Raw genomic sequence first — 18,622 nt, 5'->3', positions numbered from 1 at the left:
TTAACCTTCATTTTTATATGAAGTTTGGGTACTTTGAGAGGTCAGAAGAGGTAGAGCATTTGATATGCTGTTACAGGGAAGGCACAGGTGTACACCATTAACGAAGGTTCTGTTCCACTTAGGTCTGCCACAGAGCTATGAGCCAATGGGACACAATAGAACCCCTGAACTGTAACACCTAATTGTACCATTAATTATGTTATTAATAAATGTATTAGTTACCAGTACTTGCTCAGTATAGTTAGGACATATGGCAGAGATATGGAAATGCATCTTCTAACAGCACGTGACGTTGAGTAAGCTTTGATGAGGCCGACTCCACAAGAGATATGCCTAAGCGTGTTGTGGATTAAAGAGTTGGAGCTTTTGTGTAAAGACGGAGACATGTTAGATAAAGAAAAGAAAGATGTACGAGATTGACGTTCAGATTCAGTCAAGAGCTTAAGCAGAAACATGATTTAGGATTTACAAAAAACAAAACTGGAGGGGATAAAAGACTCTGCAGTAACTAAAAGAAGTAAGGTAAAACTTAGCTTGTAGGTCAGACTTCTACTGTGCATGCTGGCACACTGGAAACTCCACATTTAAAGTTAGTAATGTTATTAGTTTCTTAGTTCCCTTTTCTGCAATGACATGTCAAATTGTCTGCTGTCAATAAAAAAGTTCCTCTGGATTTTACTCTGAAATCAAGTTGAAAGTTAATCAAGAAAGACAATTACAGCCTTTACATTTTTAATATACAAATATACAAAACTTGAAAAACAACAATAAATCAGTGTTATGGAATGCAAAAAAAAAACTTTAGTGAGTTCCATTAATACAATAAATTCATATTAGGAGTGCTACATATTTGTATTTTTACATGTTAACTGTACACATCAAAAACTGCATACACATAAGACCCAAAACATAACAAAAAGACATACAAAAGTTTGCTACATAAGTGTGAGCAAAAAGCTCTGAGGTTCATGAAATAAACATTTCCATCACTGCCACATCCAGCCTGGTCTTATTGTCCTTCCATGAGGCTTTGCTACCTCTTCAACCCGCTCTGGGCTTGTTTCAGTAATGAGTCAAAGTCGAGGTCCTTGAACCTGTTCCTGACAGGAGACGCCTCTGCATCTCGGTTTGCATCTGAGGAAAAGAGGACACATTTACAAATCAGTGGTCATATTCAGAGTTTTCACAGTGAAGGTACATGGGGTGGGGGGGGGATCACTAAAACAGCTACTATAAATACTAACTTTGTGAATCTTACATTATTCAGTTTATGGTGACATGATTCCACTATCTGCATATACGAGTATATGAAGGTGACGATAAAGCAACATTAATAATGAAAAGTCGGTGCAGCTTGTAAAAACAACTGTGATAAAGCTTTAACAGATATGCAAAGAGACAGTTCCACCTGAAAAATGTTTCCCCTCATTGCGATAATATACTTGGCTTTGGTCTTGCTTTCATCCTCTTACCGAGATCGGCGTAGTTTGATTTGCAAAACTGTCTTCTTCCACCGAAGCAGATATCGAAGGGCAGCTCGTCGGGCTTTCGCAGTTTTCCGCCGTTATCGATGGCTGCAAAAGCGTCTTCCATGTTGTAGAAAGTGACAAAGCCGTAGTGGTCGCTATGGGAACCAAAGATGCTGGATTTTAATACTGATAAACATACAGTAACTGATGACATAAAATCATCCATACACTGCAAAGACACAAAAAAAAATCAAGTTTCAATTGCGGGGACTCACCCTCTGTCTCTGAAGTGAAGAGACACACATTCTACGTCTCCGAACTGAGAGAAGCGTTCTCTCAGTTCATCATGTGTCATTGTCCTGCGGATGCGGCCCACATACACCACCCGACGCTCATCCTGTATGAGAGGATTTTTTATAATGAATCACTGCTCATTACCCAACCACAAACTCGTCAGCTGACATGCCTGTAATCTTTTACTCACAATGGCTTTAAGTTTCTGGATCCTTATCTCGTGCTCCCTCCTGAGCTGCCTGGACTCTCTGCTGCTGCATGGATGAAGTTGGGAGTGGAAGAATAGAGGGAGTGAGATTATACAATTAAACTTAATAAAAACCAGGATTTCCATCTATTAGTTTTAGGATTTATTCCATGCGAGTACCAATACTTCAGGTTGATTTCACCCTACATTACATCACCTACTGACCTGTAAACGTCTCTCCACCGCGTACGGCACGACTGCGGGGATGGTGATCGTGACGGGGACCTGGATCGAGACCAAGATCGAGATCTGGACCTGCTGCATCTTGATCTGGAGCGAGACGACCTGGAGCGAGACAACCTGTACCTCCGAGGTGGGGAGCGGGAGACGGAGCGAGACGAAGACGACGACCACGAACTGCTCTCTGAGAGCTTGTGATGGAGCCTGCGAGACACACACGCGTGTTAAAGAGGAAAACTATGCAGGAAAAGGACAACTGTGGACTAAAGAGAATGTGAATAACAGCAGGTACCTTGGCCTTTTTGGAGAGCGGGACGCAGAGCTGGAGGAAGAAGAGGAGGAGGAGCGAGGGGAGCTTCTCCTGTATCTCCTTTTCTCTCGTCCTCTGCCGGGAGGGCTGGGTGGAGGTGTCGGAAGAGGGCACGGAGCCGTCTTGTCCTCGCCTGTACCACCGCAGTCCTGCTCTGACTCAGCGCTGTCTGAAAACGAAAGAGCTTCGTCTGTGGACGGGTTCGACTCTGATCTGGTGTGATGGTTCTCTGCTAGCGGCTGCATCCCAGATGTTGCAGAGTTATTAACAGCTCTAACTGTGGCGTTATCGTCCCTGATGGAGGACTGTTTTCTGTATCCAGCAGATGTAATTGACTCGTGGGAAGTCACCTGCACTTCATTAGTGGCTTTTGAAGTATCCTTGAGTAAAGAGGGCTTAGCTCTGCTGTGCTGAGTAGCACTTGTAGGTGAATGGTCCGCAGGCACGCAGTAATCATGATCTGAGGATACAGATGAATACAAGTGAGCAGCGGTATTAGCGGCAGGGAACTCTGCAGCGCTCGTGTTTGCCTTCTTGGATGGTAGAGGACGGGGGTCGATTATCTGAATGGCCTTGGGTGGAGGGTTTTTACGTCTTGCTGGCTGCGCCTGCTGAGTGCTGAGAATGATTTCAGTGCCGAGGGGTTCGGGGATATCTGCGAGCTCTAACATTTGGAAACCTGGCAGATTCCTAATAGTTTTCGGAGTCCCAGGTGAGTCTGAAGTGCTTAAAGGTTTAAGTGGTTCTATAGGGGGAGGTGGTAGTTGTTTGAAGGTCTTTTCTGTTCTTCTTGGCTGAGTTCTCTGCAGATCCTGTGTTTGCAGATTTGCAGGTGAAGCAGTGCTAAGTTTAGGCTCCGGCTCGCTCTTGCACTCTCCCTCCTCTTTATCTGCAGATGAGAGGATGATAACAGATTAGACAGGTTAGCATAGCTCAACGATAAGGACCAGATGTCAGTGTCCAAGTCAACAGAGAACCACTCACCTTCTGTTTCCTCAAACTGTTCCAGCAGGCTTGTCAGATCAGGGGCTTCAATTCCTGAAGTGTAACCACAGACAGACATTTAAAAAAAAAATGACTTGGAATATCAGCTTATTTATTAGAAGCACTGCTGCAGTTTGCTGAACATATGTATAACAAAAATGTTGGTTCTTGCTTACCTGATTCCCCTACTGCACTCTGCTCGGGTGGTAACTCCTCTGGAGGAGAAATACTAGAGGGAACCTCAGGTGACGTCTCCTTTACTGGTTTGGGAGAATTTAGGGAAGTAGTTGGCTGACTGGAGTATGTTGAGGTAAAAGGGCACGTTATCTGCCCCACAGGATCCGGACACAGTGACTGATGAATCTTTGGTTCCAGCTTGATGTCTTGTGTTGGGATCAAACTGTATTTTTGAGACTGTGGCTCTTTGCGCTCTGAATTAGACTCTGTTTGTGTTGTGTTGATGCGCAGTGCAGGAGATGTACCGGAGATATCTGAAACTATCTCACTCAGCTTGTTCTTAATTTCCTGGAGCAGGCTGGTGCTGTCCAGATTACGATCCTGCTTTGGTGACGACACCTTGGGCTTTAGTTCTGAGGAGGATGGTTGTGTTTGAGAAGGCAGGGTTGTGGATTCATTTGGGGTTTCTTGCAGGTGTGGGGTGGCCTCAAGGCTGGAGTCTCTGTTGAGGAGCTCCACTTTGGTTTCTGTTGAATAGTGAGCGGTGGTTGGTGACGCTGTTTGGGTAACCGGCACGGGGAGGAGGACGGGATTTGGGGGATCACTACTGAGCAGCGTTGGCTTCTTTACTGGACATTTCTTGCTTTCGGGCATATTTACATTTGCGTTAGCCTCAACATCTGGCAGTGGACTAGCAGGTGAGATGATTTTGGATTCTGTCTTTGGGCAGAGTGATCCACTACGATGTATATGACTGGATGGCCTGTCCTCTACTGGGTTAGGTCTGGACGGTGGAGCGATATGATGGGATGAAGGTTTATGGAGAGGATCAGTACTGACTCTGGTAGAGTCCGGGTGAAGGCGTGCTGTCTTTAGTCTGCGGCCGTTTTGTCTTTGCCCATGTAAACAGAGGAAGGGGGTCAGCTCTTTAGGGGGCTCAGAAACAGAGGGCCACTTGGTGGTGTAGTTCCCCTGTTTCTCCACCGCAGGCTGTCTCTTTTGGCGCAGCTGTCTGTACTGTTGGAGGCTCAGTGATTTAGCCTTTGTCTCAACTTTTGGTGGCAGACCTTCAGCTTCACTGTTACTGTTGATCTCTGACGACGGGTCTGTTTGGGCTTCGGGTGCGGAGCCAGCTGGATTCTCAAGTGCTTCTGAAACTGGTCTTCCATTTGTTTGATCTTTCTCATTCAACTCCTTACCCATGGATTCATCAAATGAAGCCAATTCAACGGGACCGAAGCTCACTCTCTTTTTCTCTCTGCATGATGGAGTTCTGGATGAATTCCCATTCAGCAATATGCTTTTCAGAAGTGCACCATCATCTCTATTTTCATCTCCTTCTTCTTCCTCATTTGTCTCTTTGGCAGGTGCCTCATCGTCAGATACAACGTTAATCTCTTCGTCGCTGTCTTCCGTGGCCCTGTCATACTTCAATACTTCACCCTGAGAGAATAATGTGTGTTTTTTCTTCACTTTGTCCCAGGAGGAGGCTGACGGTCGGGCTGTTCTCTCCCAGCTCTTCCCCCCCTCCTCCACATGCAGCTTTAGGCAGTAGGGGTGCATGAGCTTCACCAGGTTGACCAGAGATGTTGAGGTGAAGACCTCCACTTCATTCTCCACTTTCCTATTGTTGGGCTGAAACAAAGTCTGGCTTTGTTGTTTGAGCGCCTGTGATAGACTGTTTTTCTCCACTCGGCTCTCTTCTTCCTTTTCTCCATCAGTCTTCATTGTGAATGTTACATTTGGGGGTTTGGATCTTGGTCTGAGTCTGTCAGCGAGGTGTACTTCCTAAAGAGTGGAATGACAGAAAAAGAACATCCAGATTTTGAGTGTCTCGTCTTTTGGGCAAAAGAAAGAGTAATATCGGACATCACATATTTTACATAAGTCTTAAAAAAACGGAATAATTTTTGGTTAAAAAAAAAGTTAAATTTAATTATTGCCTCTAAGTACTTTCAGGCTTGTAATGCTCAATCCTGAGACTGGACCCACCGCTGACTTGTCTCTGCACTCCTGGTGGGTGAGGAGCTTGGTGTCTGGCAAGGTGTCGAAGGGAGACAGAGTCCCGTCATCATCCTCCACACTGTCTAGCATCTCAGTCAGAGCCGACAGCAGGCTCTCATTCTCCTCCTCCACTCTGCTCTTATCCTGAAACAAGGTACAAACGCACTGGTTTAACTGTCAAAGTCTACCAGCATTTTGTGTCATTAGATTTAAATTTTGGACCTTGTAGACCTTAAACTTGTAATTTACAAAGGGGCGGGTTATTCAAAGAGATGTACATGCGTTAACTCTGACCTCTGATGTGACAGCAGAGTCTTCAAAAATGGCCAAGATGGAGTGATCCATACATGACTGTGGGTCCATTTCCACATCACCTCTGCAGAGGGGGAACTGAAAAGAGACACAGATATACAGAAATATTATATTACACCCATGTTACTTGGTTTTCATTAACACTAATCTGACTTTTTCTACCTTCTGATCTGACCACAGGCTGAGAGGCAGTAGTCATTTCTCAGTATTAACAAAAGGAGCTTCATATTCTACAGCTATGAAATAACAGGACATTCAACAAATAAAAAAAATAGACTTAACAGTGGGGCTATGACTATCGATTGCCTCCATTATCAATTAATTTACCAATTATTTCCTTGATTAATCATTCGGTCTATAAATGTCAGAAAATAGTGAATAATGATCATTGTAAAGCCCAAATTGAAATTTGTCAAGATGTTTCATTTACTACTACAGAAAATAACAAAAAACAGTAAATATTCACATTTGAGACCCTGATACAAGTGAAATTTTGTTTTGAAAAGCTTAAAAAGTTGTACTGAAAAGAACTACAGACCCATCTGATCTATACCAGTACCTCCCTCTGTGGTGTGATTTATCAACACAGACTGTAATTTAGGTTTTTTGTTACCAGTGGTGGAAAATAACATTGTACATTTTTGACTTACTTTGTACTTTCCACTCCACAACATTTATTTGACAGCTTTAGTGACTTTAATGTTGTATATTTGACACAATGAATAATATAATTAAAATACAACACATTGTTAAAAATGAAACCAGTGGTTTCCAACCTTTTGTCTTCTTACAAAGAGCAGGCTTATGAGTTGTTAACAGCTCCACCAAATAGTGATTTTCCCTCTTGACTTCTCACATGGTTTCATTTCAATAAATGTTCAAATGATCCAATATGTCACCAAAAACACTGAAAACAGATTTGTGTATCAGAACTTTGTTTTTTCTTCTTTCCTCTCCCATTAATCATCTCACCACCCCTCACATTTATCCGGTGACCCTTTAGAGGGGCCCAACCCCTAGGTTGGGAACTACTGGATTAAACTGGCTAACTGTATATAAAGTAGTGTAAACTATCTCCACCTCCAGCAGCTACAACAGTAACATGCTGCTCTAACACTGATGCATTAGCATTAATAATCTAATGAGGTCATATAATATAATAATATATCAGTCAGAGGGACCAAACCAATACTTTTACTGTAATACTTTAACTACATCAAGCTGACAATAATTTTGTACTTTTACTTAAGTGGGATTTTTAATGCAGGACTTTTACTTGTAATTCGAGTATTTTTACATTACTGTATTAGTACTTTTACTCAAGGATCTCAATACGGGCACGATGTTAAAGAGCTGATATGTTTTACACAAGCTATGCAAAGAGAATCTTGTTAAATAAACATCTCAAAGTTTGATTAGGACGGAAGTGCTCAAGTGAGTAACGTTAGGATGCAGGCTGAGGACGCACTAGGCCCTAGAGGCGGCTGGAGACCTACACAATGACTTCAAACAGGACATGTGTAGACCCTCGTGCGTCTTTAATATCATTTATCTACTGAAGGTATCTCAAAAATATGGCTTGAGATAGAAACACGGGAGGGTTAGATGTAGTAAGTGAATGAAAGTGGGGAAGAGGAGGAGGGGTGCAAGTTAGTGAGCAGGATCTGAACATGTTGTACTACAAATGTGATGCTGGTCTTCCTGTCGGTATTAACATGTGAATATTTGATGGCGGACCAAACAGAAAACATGAACGGAGAGATAATGACATTAACTAACGTGTCACTCGTATGTTTGCGTACATGCACGGCTCAAAAAGGCAGACTAATCGATGAACCCCGGTATATCAGCCGCCTCCCTGATCACTACCGTCAGCACTAGCCCGTTTCAGCCACGTGTCGCCACGCGGTGTGAAATATCTCCCATTTACACACCGTAACCCGCTGCTACTCTGCCCTTTTCTGGTGTGAAATTCATTAAAGGGAGGAAAGCGGTACCTCATCGGGAGTGTTGCTGCACAGAAAGTCGCTGTTGCCGGCATTTAAATCCCCGTCTTTCCCCCTCCACTGCGCCGCCATGTTGCTGCTCCACATGGTCCGCTGGCAGGCCGGGCTGAGACACGTGGTCAACGGCGGGAAACGGCAGAGGAGACCGACCTGAGATCAGTCTGACTCCCCGACTCTTTTAACGAGAGCGAGGAGATGAGTAGAAACCAGATCCCAGGTCAGCCATGTGTGTCTCAGAGATAACCGATCATTTTATCGGTTATATTTTTACTTAGTGGGGTTTTGTGTCGATTTTTGTTCAAATGAGTCGCTGTAATTAAACAATTTGAATTGGGGAACAGTTTGTACATATACCTGACAACAAACATAACACATGTCAGGACTGTTTGTTTGGTATGTTTGTTAATTATGTATTGGGCTGCTGTCATTTATATAAATCAATGTGCTTGTTAAAACTTTCTATTCCCAGTTTTTACATTTTTATTTTATCTGCTTATTGCTCAATAGCGACACCTAGCGACACCACAAGCCCCACCCAGTTTACAGAAATGAGCTATAAAGCAGAGAACTCAACTATAGTATTTCTGCTTTAAATATACATGAAGGCCTACTATATCCATCCTGTAAGATATTAAATAGGTCAGCTGTACCAGTTTTCTAGAGGCATATGTAAGATAAAATAAACTCATTTGATGTTGTTTTTCTAATGCACAAAATGCAACATTTCAGCAAAATGAGAGTAAAACCTGTCAGATACATTTATCAGGTTGCCTCACAGGTTATGAAATTAGTCATTTGTTTTGATATGTTTTTTCTTCCCTTTTATAACAGGAGGCTGTGATACAGTGAGACACAGAGAGAGCACTAACTGTGTAATCAGGAGTTGTCTTGGAAACAACACTCTGAAAAACGGTTAAATCAATCCAAATGCTCAGTTACCCCCCATGTTATAATATCATGACAATATCACTGCGTTCAACATCAGGATCATAGCATAACATAATACGTGGCATTATGACCAGTCCTCAACGAGCGTATGTACTTCCTCTGGTTTGCCTCATCACCCGAACAAACAGATGATCTGCATGTTCAGACTTTTGTTATATTAATGTGTTGACTTTCCTGATTAACTTGTGTACACACCCTCCACCTTAACACAGTTTGGCTATGGGACCTAACAACAGTGTTACTACCCTGTCTCACTTGGAAATGGCATCTGCCAAGGTCCAATGTGAAGTCCTAGCATGAATTGAAATGTGCATGGGCCTCAGAAAGCGTATGTAATAGACTACCTTCCTACAGACTCTACAGTACATCATTGTGATTGAATACATTTGAATGCATTTATCGCCTGTGTTCACATGACTTACTGTATTGCTGATGCCCTGTGTGACTTGACTTTGCAGTCGCATTAATCAGAACCAGTGCTGTTTCATAATAAATCTTATTTTCTTCCCATTTCACTCTGTGCAGCTCCACACTGCTCCCTGATATATATGATGAATAATTATTGTAAGACACAGCTGTCTTAACCATGCTACCACCGGTGGTTTGCATCTCTCTCTAGTTGATGAAGACTCACAGCAGCACAGAACCACATGCTCCACTGACAAATCACATGATGATCTTTTGGATGGTTGATTACATTTCCATATTCACCACAGCAGCCAAGTGTTTTCCTTCCATCTCTGACTATAGTGCCCATTACACAGCTGTCTCCAGTTATGCAGTGAGGCTGAAGTTGCACAGTAAATAATTTCTGCAAGAATTTGAGGGGGTTTCAGGGTTGAATCTGGTCACACACGTCCAGTCAAGTTTGTCCAACTGACATCATGTCTAATGTCACTCCCCATCCACACCTTAACCAGGTGAGGTTGATACAGTATGCATATACAGTTAAAATGTCTGGATGTGTCAAATAAAATCACGTTTAAATAAGTAAAATTTCACAAAACATCCTGACACTAAAAGTAGTAGAAACTTAAAATAAGGCAGTAGAGACATTCACAACGAATCAGTTTGAACTGAATTTATATTAAATGTAAGATTTATTTATGTTCCTAAAAATGAGTTGAATTATTCATTAGTTATTAAATTTAGTGAATGATTTTATTTATGTTTAATGTATTGTATTAATGTAATTTATTAAGAAACCTAATTTACTTCAGTTTAATTTAGAATTAGGTTTAATTCTGTATTTGATATAAATTAATTCAGTTATTAATTGATTTTTAAAATTAACCTAATTTATAAATTGGTTTGATTGATTTTTAATGTAATCTAATTTAATTTTTAATCTAATTCAGTTTTAATGTAATTTTGAATCAAATCTAATAAAATCGAATTCATTTTCACACTCCTATACATTATATTGATTAACATTTTATTTCACATTTGCCGACACGGACAGGTGACCAATCAAACAATCACTGTGGACATGGTGAGTAAATTCATTTCCAGGCATGATGTCATCCAGACTTGTTCATCAGGAAATGTTCAATTCAACAATGGGCTTTACTGGCATGAATGTGAAGAGAACAATGTTATTAAAGTATCAAAATACAATTTGTGTTTCTGTCTCAGCCTCACTTGTCAATCAGTGACCACATATTCAGTGTTCTTTTGGTTGCCATGATTTTTATATTTCATCCTTTTTCAATTACCAGTTTGTGGTCAATGAGCCTGCACTTTGTTATGATCTGTCTCTGCTTTCTGTCACTGCCAGTAGAGAGATATTTTGCCAGTTTATAATCTCTTTTTAGAGCCAGATAACATTATAATCTACTTTGGCTTTTAGTTTCTTCTGTCCAGTGTTCCAGATATGTTTATTTATGTTGCTCCAGCACTTTTGTGAATAGCTCTTACAAGGAAACTCTTTGCTATAGCCTTTAAGCACAATGAGGGACGTCCAATGTTAAATAGATACTTTGTGACTAGGCCTAAAACTGGTTCACACCAGTATAAATCTTCTCATCAAGCACATAAGCGGATTTCCCCAAAATGTCTAACTATTCCTTTAAAGCAGTAGTCTACTCCAGCAATTGATATTACACTTCCATCAGTGTTTTTTTTTATTAACTTGTTGTTTATGTGTGGTTGTGTTGTTTCTGTTTGCTGATTGTGTTCTTGTCTTATGAATGTTTCTTGTTCGCAGGTCTCTCTACAAATAGACATCTTAACCTCAATGAGACTGCCTGACTAAATAAATCAATCAATTTTAAAAAGCATTCCTCAGCAAAGACACTGAATCTGATTTGCTCACTGATTATAAGTAACTCTCAATTTTTTCTCTAGTTTTCTGTACTTAACTTATACACACAACCAACCCCAAGGAATCAGCTTGCGTATTTCAGTGTGTGGGCAGTGCTGTATGTGGGCGTTTTGTTAAAAATGGCTTTAAATCAGCAGTTCTGAGGACAGCTGTCACATGGGAGTACTTACTGAAAAGTCAAGAAAAACCTACCAGATGAGAAACATGTAGTTTTAGGTGACAGTTCTTGAGCATGAAACAGATCATCAGAGCAGAAGATCACAATGTGTAGTAGAGCTGTCATGCTTCACATTTGTTTTCATTTCTTCTTTTTTTCTTTTAAGGCGCACCAGTTGTCACTAGGTCTTCAGAGTAGCCTGTGTCACTAAAATTGGTGGAAAAACAACTCTAGCCACCATCAACCAAAGTAAAAAAAATAGAAAATGAGCACAATATAACTTCTCTGGTAAATAAGGGACAATCAATTGTGTTTTATAGCACCAATCCTCCACATTTTAGACGTAATGACTGGTGAAATTGGAGATTTGAATATATTTAAGATACTGACAGAGAAGTGGAGTCATTCTGTTCTCTGTAAGTAATGTAGATTAACCTGATGTGACATAGTCTCTCCACTAGATGGTGTAATTTTACATTTCCCCATTAAGTTCTGCTCACATTGTGGTTGCCTATTATTAGCCCTCCAAAGTTGTGAATGAGTTAATTCTGAGTGAGCTGATCGCTCTGTGCAAGCCACCTATCCACAGTTGATGCCAATCAGATATTTGTACATGACTGAAAAGTGCATGCATAATGAAATGATGTTCGTCACCTCTTCATTTGTGTGGCGTTATCTTGTATTATCTCACTGTTTTTCTGTGGAGAACTATGGATGTGTCTGGCCTGTTATCTCATGCATACCAGCGAGGAGTTGACCTTTCTGTTGAATGTCATTGCGGTACACAAAGTCAATGGCTGCACTAGATTAGCGGGGACGGAAATATACTCGCGGACACATGTTTTAATGAGGTACCACATAGTCCCTGTTCATTGATTTGGTCCCTTGTACATCTTACCTACTGTGCATCTGCTCTGTCTTGTTTTTGGCTCTTTTTTATCCTTTAATCTTCTGTATTGTTCTGTACTCTCTTCACTCCTGCCACATGCAAACACACACACACACACACACACACACACACACACACACCACCTCCTGCCTCGCCTTGCACAACTCTTGAAACACATTACTGTTTGAAATGGGGCCAAAGCATCCTCCAGTCTCCAGTGGGTGCAGTGCGAGTGTGTTCAGAGGGATGTGTAAGTATGTTTGTTGAGGAGGGGGAGTTCTATGTAAGTGGGTCACCTTCCTGCAGCATCCAGCACCAAGCCACCGTGTCGGTACATGGCCCCCACACATGCACAGACGCACACATTTAACCCACTCTCCAACCATTGTCCCTTTTATTCCCGCTGTGTTCACCGTCAGTGGTTGGAAATGCGTACGCACACATAAACAGACATTCACCCTACTTCCCTCAAGCTCCACCACAGAGTGCCAGACTTTACTCTGATTCTTGTGGGAAAAGGAAAACTAGTTTTAAAAAACAACTCTTTCTCTTTCATGTCTTTCACCCTTCTCTCTCTCTCCTCTGCCTCTCATCTCCTCCTCACTCTTGACCTGCAGGATGACTCCCGTGGTGCTCTTTTGGCACGTTTGAATTATTAAAGAACCCATGAGGTCTAAGGAGTCAGGTATATGCTTTCACCTCAGCTGTTGTTGTGTGTATTTGTATGTGTGACCTGCAGCCTCCTCAGGAGTGTGTGAACGTTTTTCTAGATGATTTCCAGTCATCATAGCTGGCCAGTCATGCAAGGTTTTTTTTGTGTGTGTGTGTGTGTGTGTGTGTGTGTGTGTGTGTGTGTGTGTATGTGTGTGCACTTCTATGACCTTTCAGATACTGTGTAACGCTGTGAGCAGTGTGTTATAAAAAGGCAAAAGCACTCTGATCTTTAACTTGACACCCTCTCTACAGGGGAAAGCGCGACACGAGCGTTATATCGACACTACTGAGTTACGGCGTTGTGTTGCTGTCGTTCATGTTTGATTTCTCTTCGCTTCAAGTCGCCTTTTCTTTTGCTTTCATAGCAGAGGAGAGGAATGCCCTCCCACATGGTGCTGAGAACATCTGTTAGTGAGAACTGAAGGCCTGAGAGAAAAAGAGAAAGAGGAGGAGGAGGAAGGGGACTTATATTAATACAGCAAGCAGCAAAAAGAAAGGAGGTGAAGAAAGAACAAGAGAGCATGCAGAGAGGTGGAAAGGGGTGGAGAGAAAGTGACAAGACATCAGCTGGAGGAGACCACCCTGTTTACAGAGCAGCAGAGGTGAGAGACGATCCAGCAAGAAGTAGTGACTTACAGGTGTTCATGTTCACGTGCATGTACACACACAGACATGCTCATTGTGGTAACAGAAGCCTGCATCAATAATGTAGTTGAGAGAAACAGGATGCAGATTCTGCCTTACATAAGAGTTTACAGCAGGCTGGCTGGCTCAGAACAGCCTCTTTCATTCTCTGGTTCGCCCTCAGGCTGGATGCACACAAGATTTCTTAAGCTAATTAACCACCACATTTGCCATCCAAACAACTTTTCAGATAAGTGCGCTGCAACAAAGGGAAGAAAACGGCACTGAAGCCATGTTTAACTTGAGTCTACTGACTTTAGGTGATTTGTTTTACTCTGTTCTAGTTCCTAATTTGTTGCATTATTGAAGTGCTGTAAGTGTGTCTGGTTTGTTGTCAAAGTACAAATCCTTCAACATTAATGACCTAGAAACTTTGTCTCTGCTGCTGTAGACAAACTGATAACCTGCCAGGACATGTTGTTGATCCAGGTCACAAGAGCCCCAAAGACATAATGGGAGATATTGGATAGACTAGATGGGATAAATCTGTCCAAATCAAAATGTGATGTGTGCTTATACTTAAAGCTACATTAATGACAATTGTTGCAGTATGTAATTTTATACAAACTCTGCCACCAACTTTGGTGATTCCCTAACTTTTCCTTTAGTGCCACCATGAGGTTTACATATGTGGATTTGAGTTACATGTCTCAACATGGATGATTTGCCATATGAAATTAAATGCTGACATTCATGTCCCCCTTAGGATGGTTTATAAAAACTTTGATGAGGACTTTTAACCGAACTCCAAAACTATGACATTCTCACCAACCTCAACTATATCTTTTCTTTAGTGCTAACTAGCAAATGTTAGTATTCTAACATGCTAAACATAAGCATGTTAGCAGTATGCTAGGCATTAGTTTTTGACTCTTAGTGTTGTTACATTGGGGTCTCTCTTAAAGACAAACCGAAGGGAGAATTATCACCCCACTACAGAGCATTTTAGTGTCTCTAGCTATTATTTTGGTTTTACAGCCATCACTTGACTATTTTGATTCAGTCTCACCACTCTCAATAGCCTTGCTTCTAGCAGCAGCTGGCAGCTGTTTGGAAAAGCTCATCTAGGTATGTGTATGCTGCCTGCCAAGCATTAAATGACTGTCAGACAAAGTTTGCGACTGAACATAGTGGAGAATTTAGCATCTAAAGAGTCATATATTGCCTCAGGAGTTGTTGAAGACCAAACCGCAGTTAAAGGGAGAGTAAAAAATTAGACTTGCATACATCAGGTGGACAGAAATACGACTCAAAAAGAATGCTAATGTTGCCCCATGTCTGCTGGATGTGTAAATAGACTTAAACAGCCCTAACAACTTTATTAGATCATGATATGTCAGTGTTGTTTAGAGCTTATTGTACCAAAAAAGAATCAATTAATGCAGGTTTAATTAAAGATTTAATTTTAGATAAATACTCTATACAAGAATCAAAGGATATTAAAGAAGAAAGAATTGATGAAACATGTAAGAGAAACATTCATCCTAATCCAACAAAGTTTAATGAAGGACAACACAGCAGGAAATGGCTTGATACTTGATTAGCTGCAAAAATTGCTTTCCTACTCTCCTTTGTCATTTTCTTGCCAGAAGCCTTTTCTTCACCTTCTTGTGTTTACTGTCTGCCTTTTATACTTTCATCTCTCTGAGCAGCTTTCTTTGTCTCTGTCATTTATCTGTGTTCTTTGGGCTTTTACTCTCTGCTAACTGGCATAATGCACGTGTGTGTGTGTGTGTGTGTGTGTGTGTGTGTGTGTGTGTGTGTGTGTGTGTGTGTGTGTGTGTGCTTGTATCTAAATAATTATGGTAAGGGGACCATTTGCTTTGTGTGTACAGCCATTTGTATGAACTTGTAAAAACTGTCTGTATGAAACTGTTAATGTGGTCAGATATGTTTGTGAATCACAGATTTCATTTGTAAGTAAGCGTGTGTGTGTGTGTGTGTGTGTGTGTGTGTGTGTGTGTGTGTATGTGTGTGTGTGTGTGTGTGTGTGTGTGTGTGTGTGTAGAAGCTCATCGTGCTTGTGCTATCCTTTTTCTGCCACATTGCCATGGCGACAGTGCCCTCCCGGGGTAATGGGGGACGAGTGCGCCAGAGCTATTTATTCTCTCTTTCTCCCTCCCTCCCTCCTTCCATCCATCTATCGCCCTCTCTTTTCTTCCGTCTCTCTCTCTCTCTTCATCTCTGCCCTCTTCCTCCTGCAACCTCTCTGTCTCTCTCCTCTCTCCGTCTCCCTCCTTCCGCTGCTCTTTCTTCCCCTCTCTGATTGGCTTAACACTCTCCTCCTCAAAATGAGATACTGCCTAATGAGACAGAGGGTGAGGAACAGAGGGAGGGAGACAAAGAGCAAGTGTCTTAAAAAAGGGAAGTAGAAATTATATGGGGGAGGCGATCTTGAGCAGACTTGTGTTCGTCTTTGCATGTAAAGAGAGAGCCTGATTTGTGATGTCATTTTGGAGGGAAACAGTGTGGGATGTCAGGACATACATACACATATTGCTTTTTGTCTTAGGTATGTGCATGTGTGTGTACTATACTGTCTATGCATGTTATCCCCTCAGATGAACGAGTGTGTGTGTGTGTGTGTGTGTGTGTGTGTGTGTGTGTGTGTGTGTGTGTGTGTGTGTGTGTGTGTGTGTGGAAGCTGTGGACTCAGTTGGGGTCATGACCTTTGTAATGCTTTCAAATCCCCAAATTAGCTGTTTGTTTGGGTTAACATATGAGTGATTTTTCTCACATTCTTTAATGTGAATATCTTTTAGAAGCCTTGTGGGATTAGATTAACAAGAAAATTGCAATAATTACACAAAAGCCAGAAAACAAACATTATTTTAAGTATCAGAATACCTTTTTAATTCTTCCATGAATCATCTCATGACCCCTGAGATATATCTTGTGGTCCCTTTGGGGTGTCCTGACCCCAGGTTGATAACCTGGGGCCTTGTCACATTGTTAACAATGTCATGTCAAGTTCAAAAGATGCCTTTGGAGAGAGTCAGCCCAGCTGTTTTCCCCTTTTCACCATCTTTATGTGAAGCAAAGCTGATTGGCTGTTGGCTTCATATTAAGCATACTACACACATGTGTGGTATCATTAACTCTTGGCATGAAAGCACATTTCCCAAAATGTTGAACTATTCATTTAAAGTCTTAAACAAGTTTCTAAAACAGCTGAGTGCTGTAGTTTTTAGTAAAAGTTACTCAAACAGGAGTAAACTGTGTATTTGTTGGGGACTATTTTCAGCTGTGGATGAACACACGTTTGGTGTTATTTGAATAATGGCACCAGGATGGTGTATGTAGAATAGACTTGAAATAAACTACAGTGTCCATGTTCAGCCAAGCACAAATGTAAGGCTCATTTTCAATAGTTTTTGGACAATAATGGAGCTCTATGGTACAGAGGAGTAATATCAGTATATAGTCAGCACTTTGGTCTTTTCATTGGATTTGCTGACAAAAAGATTATTGTATTTAACCTGGGCCCAACAATCCTCACACACAATCTTGTGCATCTAACAGGGAGAGACAAATGACATAGTGATGGAGGAAAGATTAGAGCGAGATGGAGACAGTGGGAGGGAAAGGTAGAACGGAAGACAGAGTAATAAGGAAAGAGAGTGACGGCGAGGGAGGAGGGAGGGGGCAGAGATAAATGGCCGAGTAGACGGGAAGATGAGTGAAGCGAGAGAGCAACACTGTGTGACATACTGCAGACAGAAAGACTAACGGAGCGAGAGACTGAATGGGTGAGGAAGGGAGACGACAGAGCGGGAGGGAGAGAGAGAGAGAGAGAGAGAGAGAGAGAGAGAGAGAGAGAGAGAGAGAGAGAGAGAGAGAGCTGAGGCACGTCAATCGCCCCCCTCCTCCCTCCCTTTCCTCCCCCATTTTCCCTCCCCCTGCCCTCCCTGCCATATAGCAGACCTTCACTGGATGGTAACAAGCCACTCAGAGGGCTGCAGCTCACACACATACGTATACACTCACACACACACACACACACACACACACACACAGACACACACATACACACACACACGAGTGCATGCATTGGCTATCACCAAATTCCCTGAAGATCATTTAAACCTGCACTTCTGTACGTACGTGTGATCACACATGTGTGTGTGTGTGTGTGTGTGTGTGTGTGTGTGTGTGTGTGTGTGTGTGTGTGTGTGTGTGTGTGTGTGTGTGTGTGTGTGTGTGTGTGTGTGTAATTATGCTGAAGTGTGTGTGTCACTGTAACAGCGGCATTGAAAAACAGCCTCTACATATTTAAAGGGGAAAAAAAGGACCCACATCACATGGTTGTTATTCTCTCAAATCTGCCTTTCAGGTCACTTTGACAGTCCACTCTCTCTCACTCTCCTCCCTCACTCTCTCTCTCTCTCTCTCTCTCTCTCTCTCTCTCTCTCTCTCTCTCTCTCTCTCTCTCTCTCTCTCTCTCTCTCTCTCTCTCTCTCTCTCTCTCTCTCTCTCACTCGATCACTCAGCCTCTCGTTCCCTCCCTTTCTCTTCCTCTCTTTCTCCCTCTCTCCTCCCACCTGAGCTGTAATTTGCAGGGCTGATGAGGGTGAGGGCAGAGCAGAGGCAGGAACAGAATTCTCCTCACTCTATAACACACACACACACACACACACACACACACAAGCGCAGTGTGATTCACAGTGTACAGCTACAACTGAGAGAATCCGATCCTTTGTGTGTTCTCTTTTTTTAACCTCTTCTTCCCCTCTGTCTCTCTTTTCCTCCCTCGTCGTCACTCTCTCCTACTCTCTCCTCCCTCCCTCCTTCTCTCTTTGCTCCCTGGTGGTGGTGGTGGTGGTGGTGTGTGTCTGTGTGTGTGTGTGTGTATATGTGTGCGTGTGTGTGTGTATGTGTGTGTGTGTGAACCGTGGGGATAACAGACGCTCATGTGAGCAGCCTC

General features: G+C 42.1%; 1 protein-coding gene across 1 annotated transcript; it reads right to left on the bottom strand.

Moving 5' to 3' along the window:
* Positions 1-715: 715 nt before the first annotated feature.
* LOC134002291 (peroxisome proliferator-activated receptor gamma coactivator-related protein 1-like) lies at positions 716-8,061 on the bottom strand. The gene is made up of 11 exons (XM_062441630.1): positions 7,975-8,061; positions 5,960-6,055; positions 5,654-5,809; positions 3,661-5,449; positions 3,485-3,538; positions 2,483-3,389; positions 2,176-2,394; positions 1,954-2,017; positions 1,745-1,866; positions 1,473-1,624; positions 716-1,134 (listed from the first exon to the last, which is right to left on the bottom strand). Exons 1-11 carry the CDS (start codon positions 8,053-8,055, stop codon positions 1,034-1,036), a joined length of 3,741 nt encoding a protein of 1,246 aa, XP_062297614.1. The 5' UTR covers positions 8,056-8,061; the 3' UTR covers positions 716-1,033.
* Between the last annotated feature and the right edge of the window lie 10,561 nt (positions 8,062-18,622).

This window comes from Scomber scombrus, chromosome 2, assembly GCF_963691925.1.
Source record: "Scomber scombrus chromosome 2, fScoSco1.1, whole genome shotgun sequence".
NCBI lineage: Eukaryota > Metazoa > Chordata > Actinopteri > Scombriformes > Scombridae > Scomber > Scomber scombrus.
The sequence above is the reverse complement of the archived record's forward strand: the minus strand, read 5'-3'. Positions and strand labels throughout refer to the sequence as shown.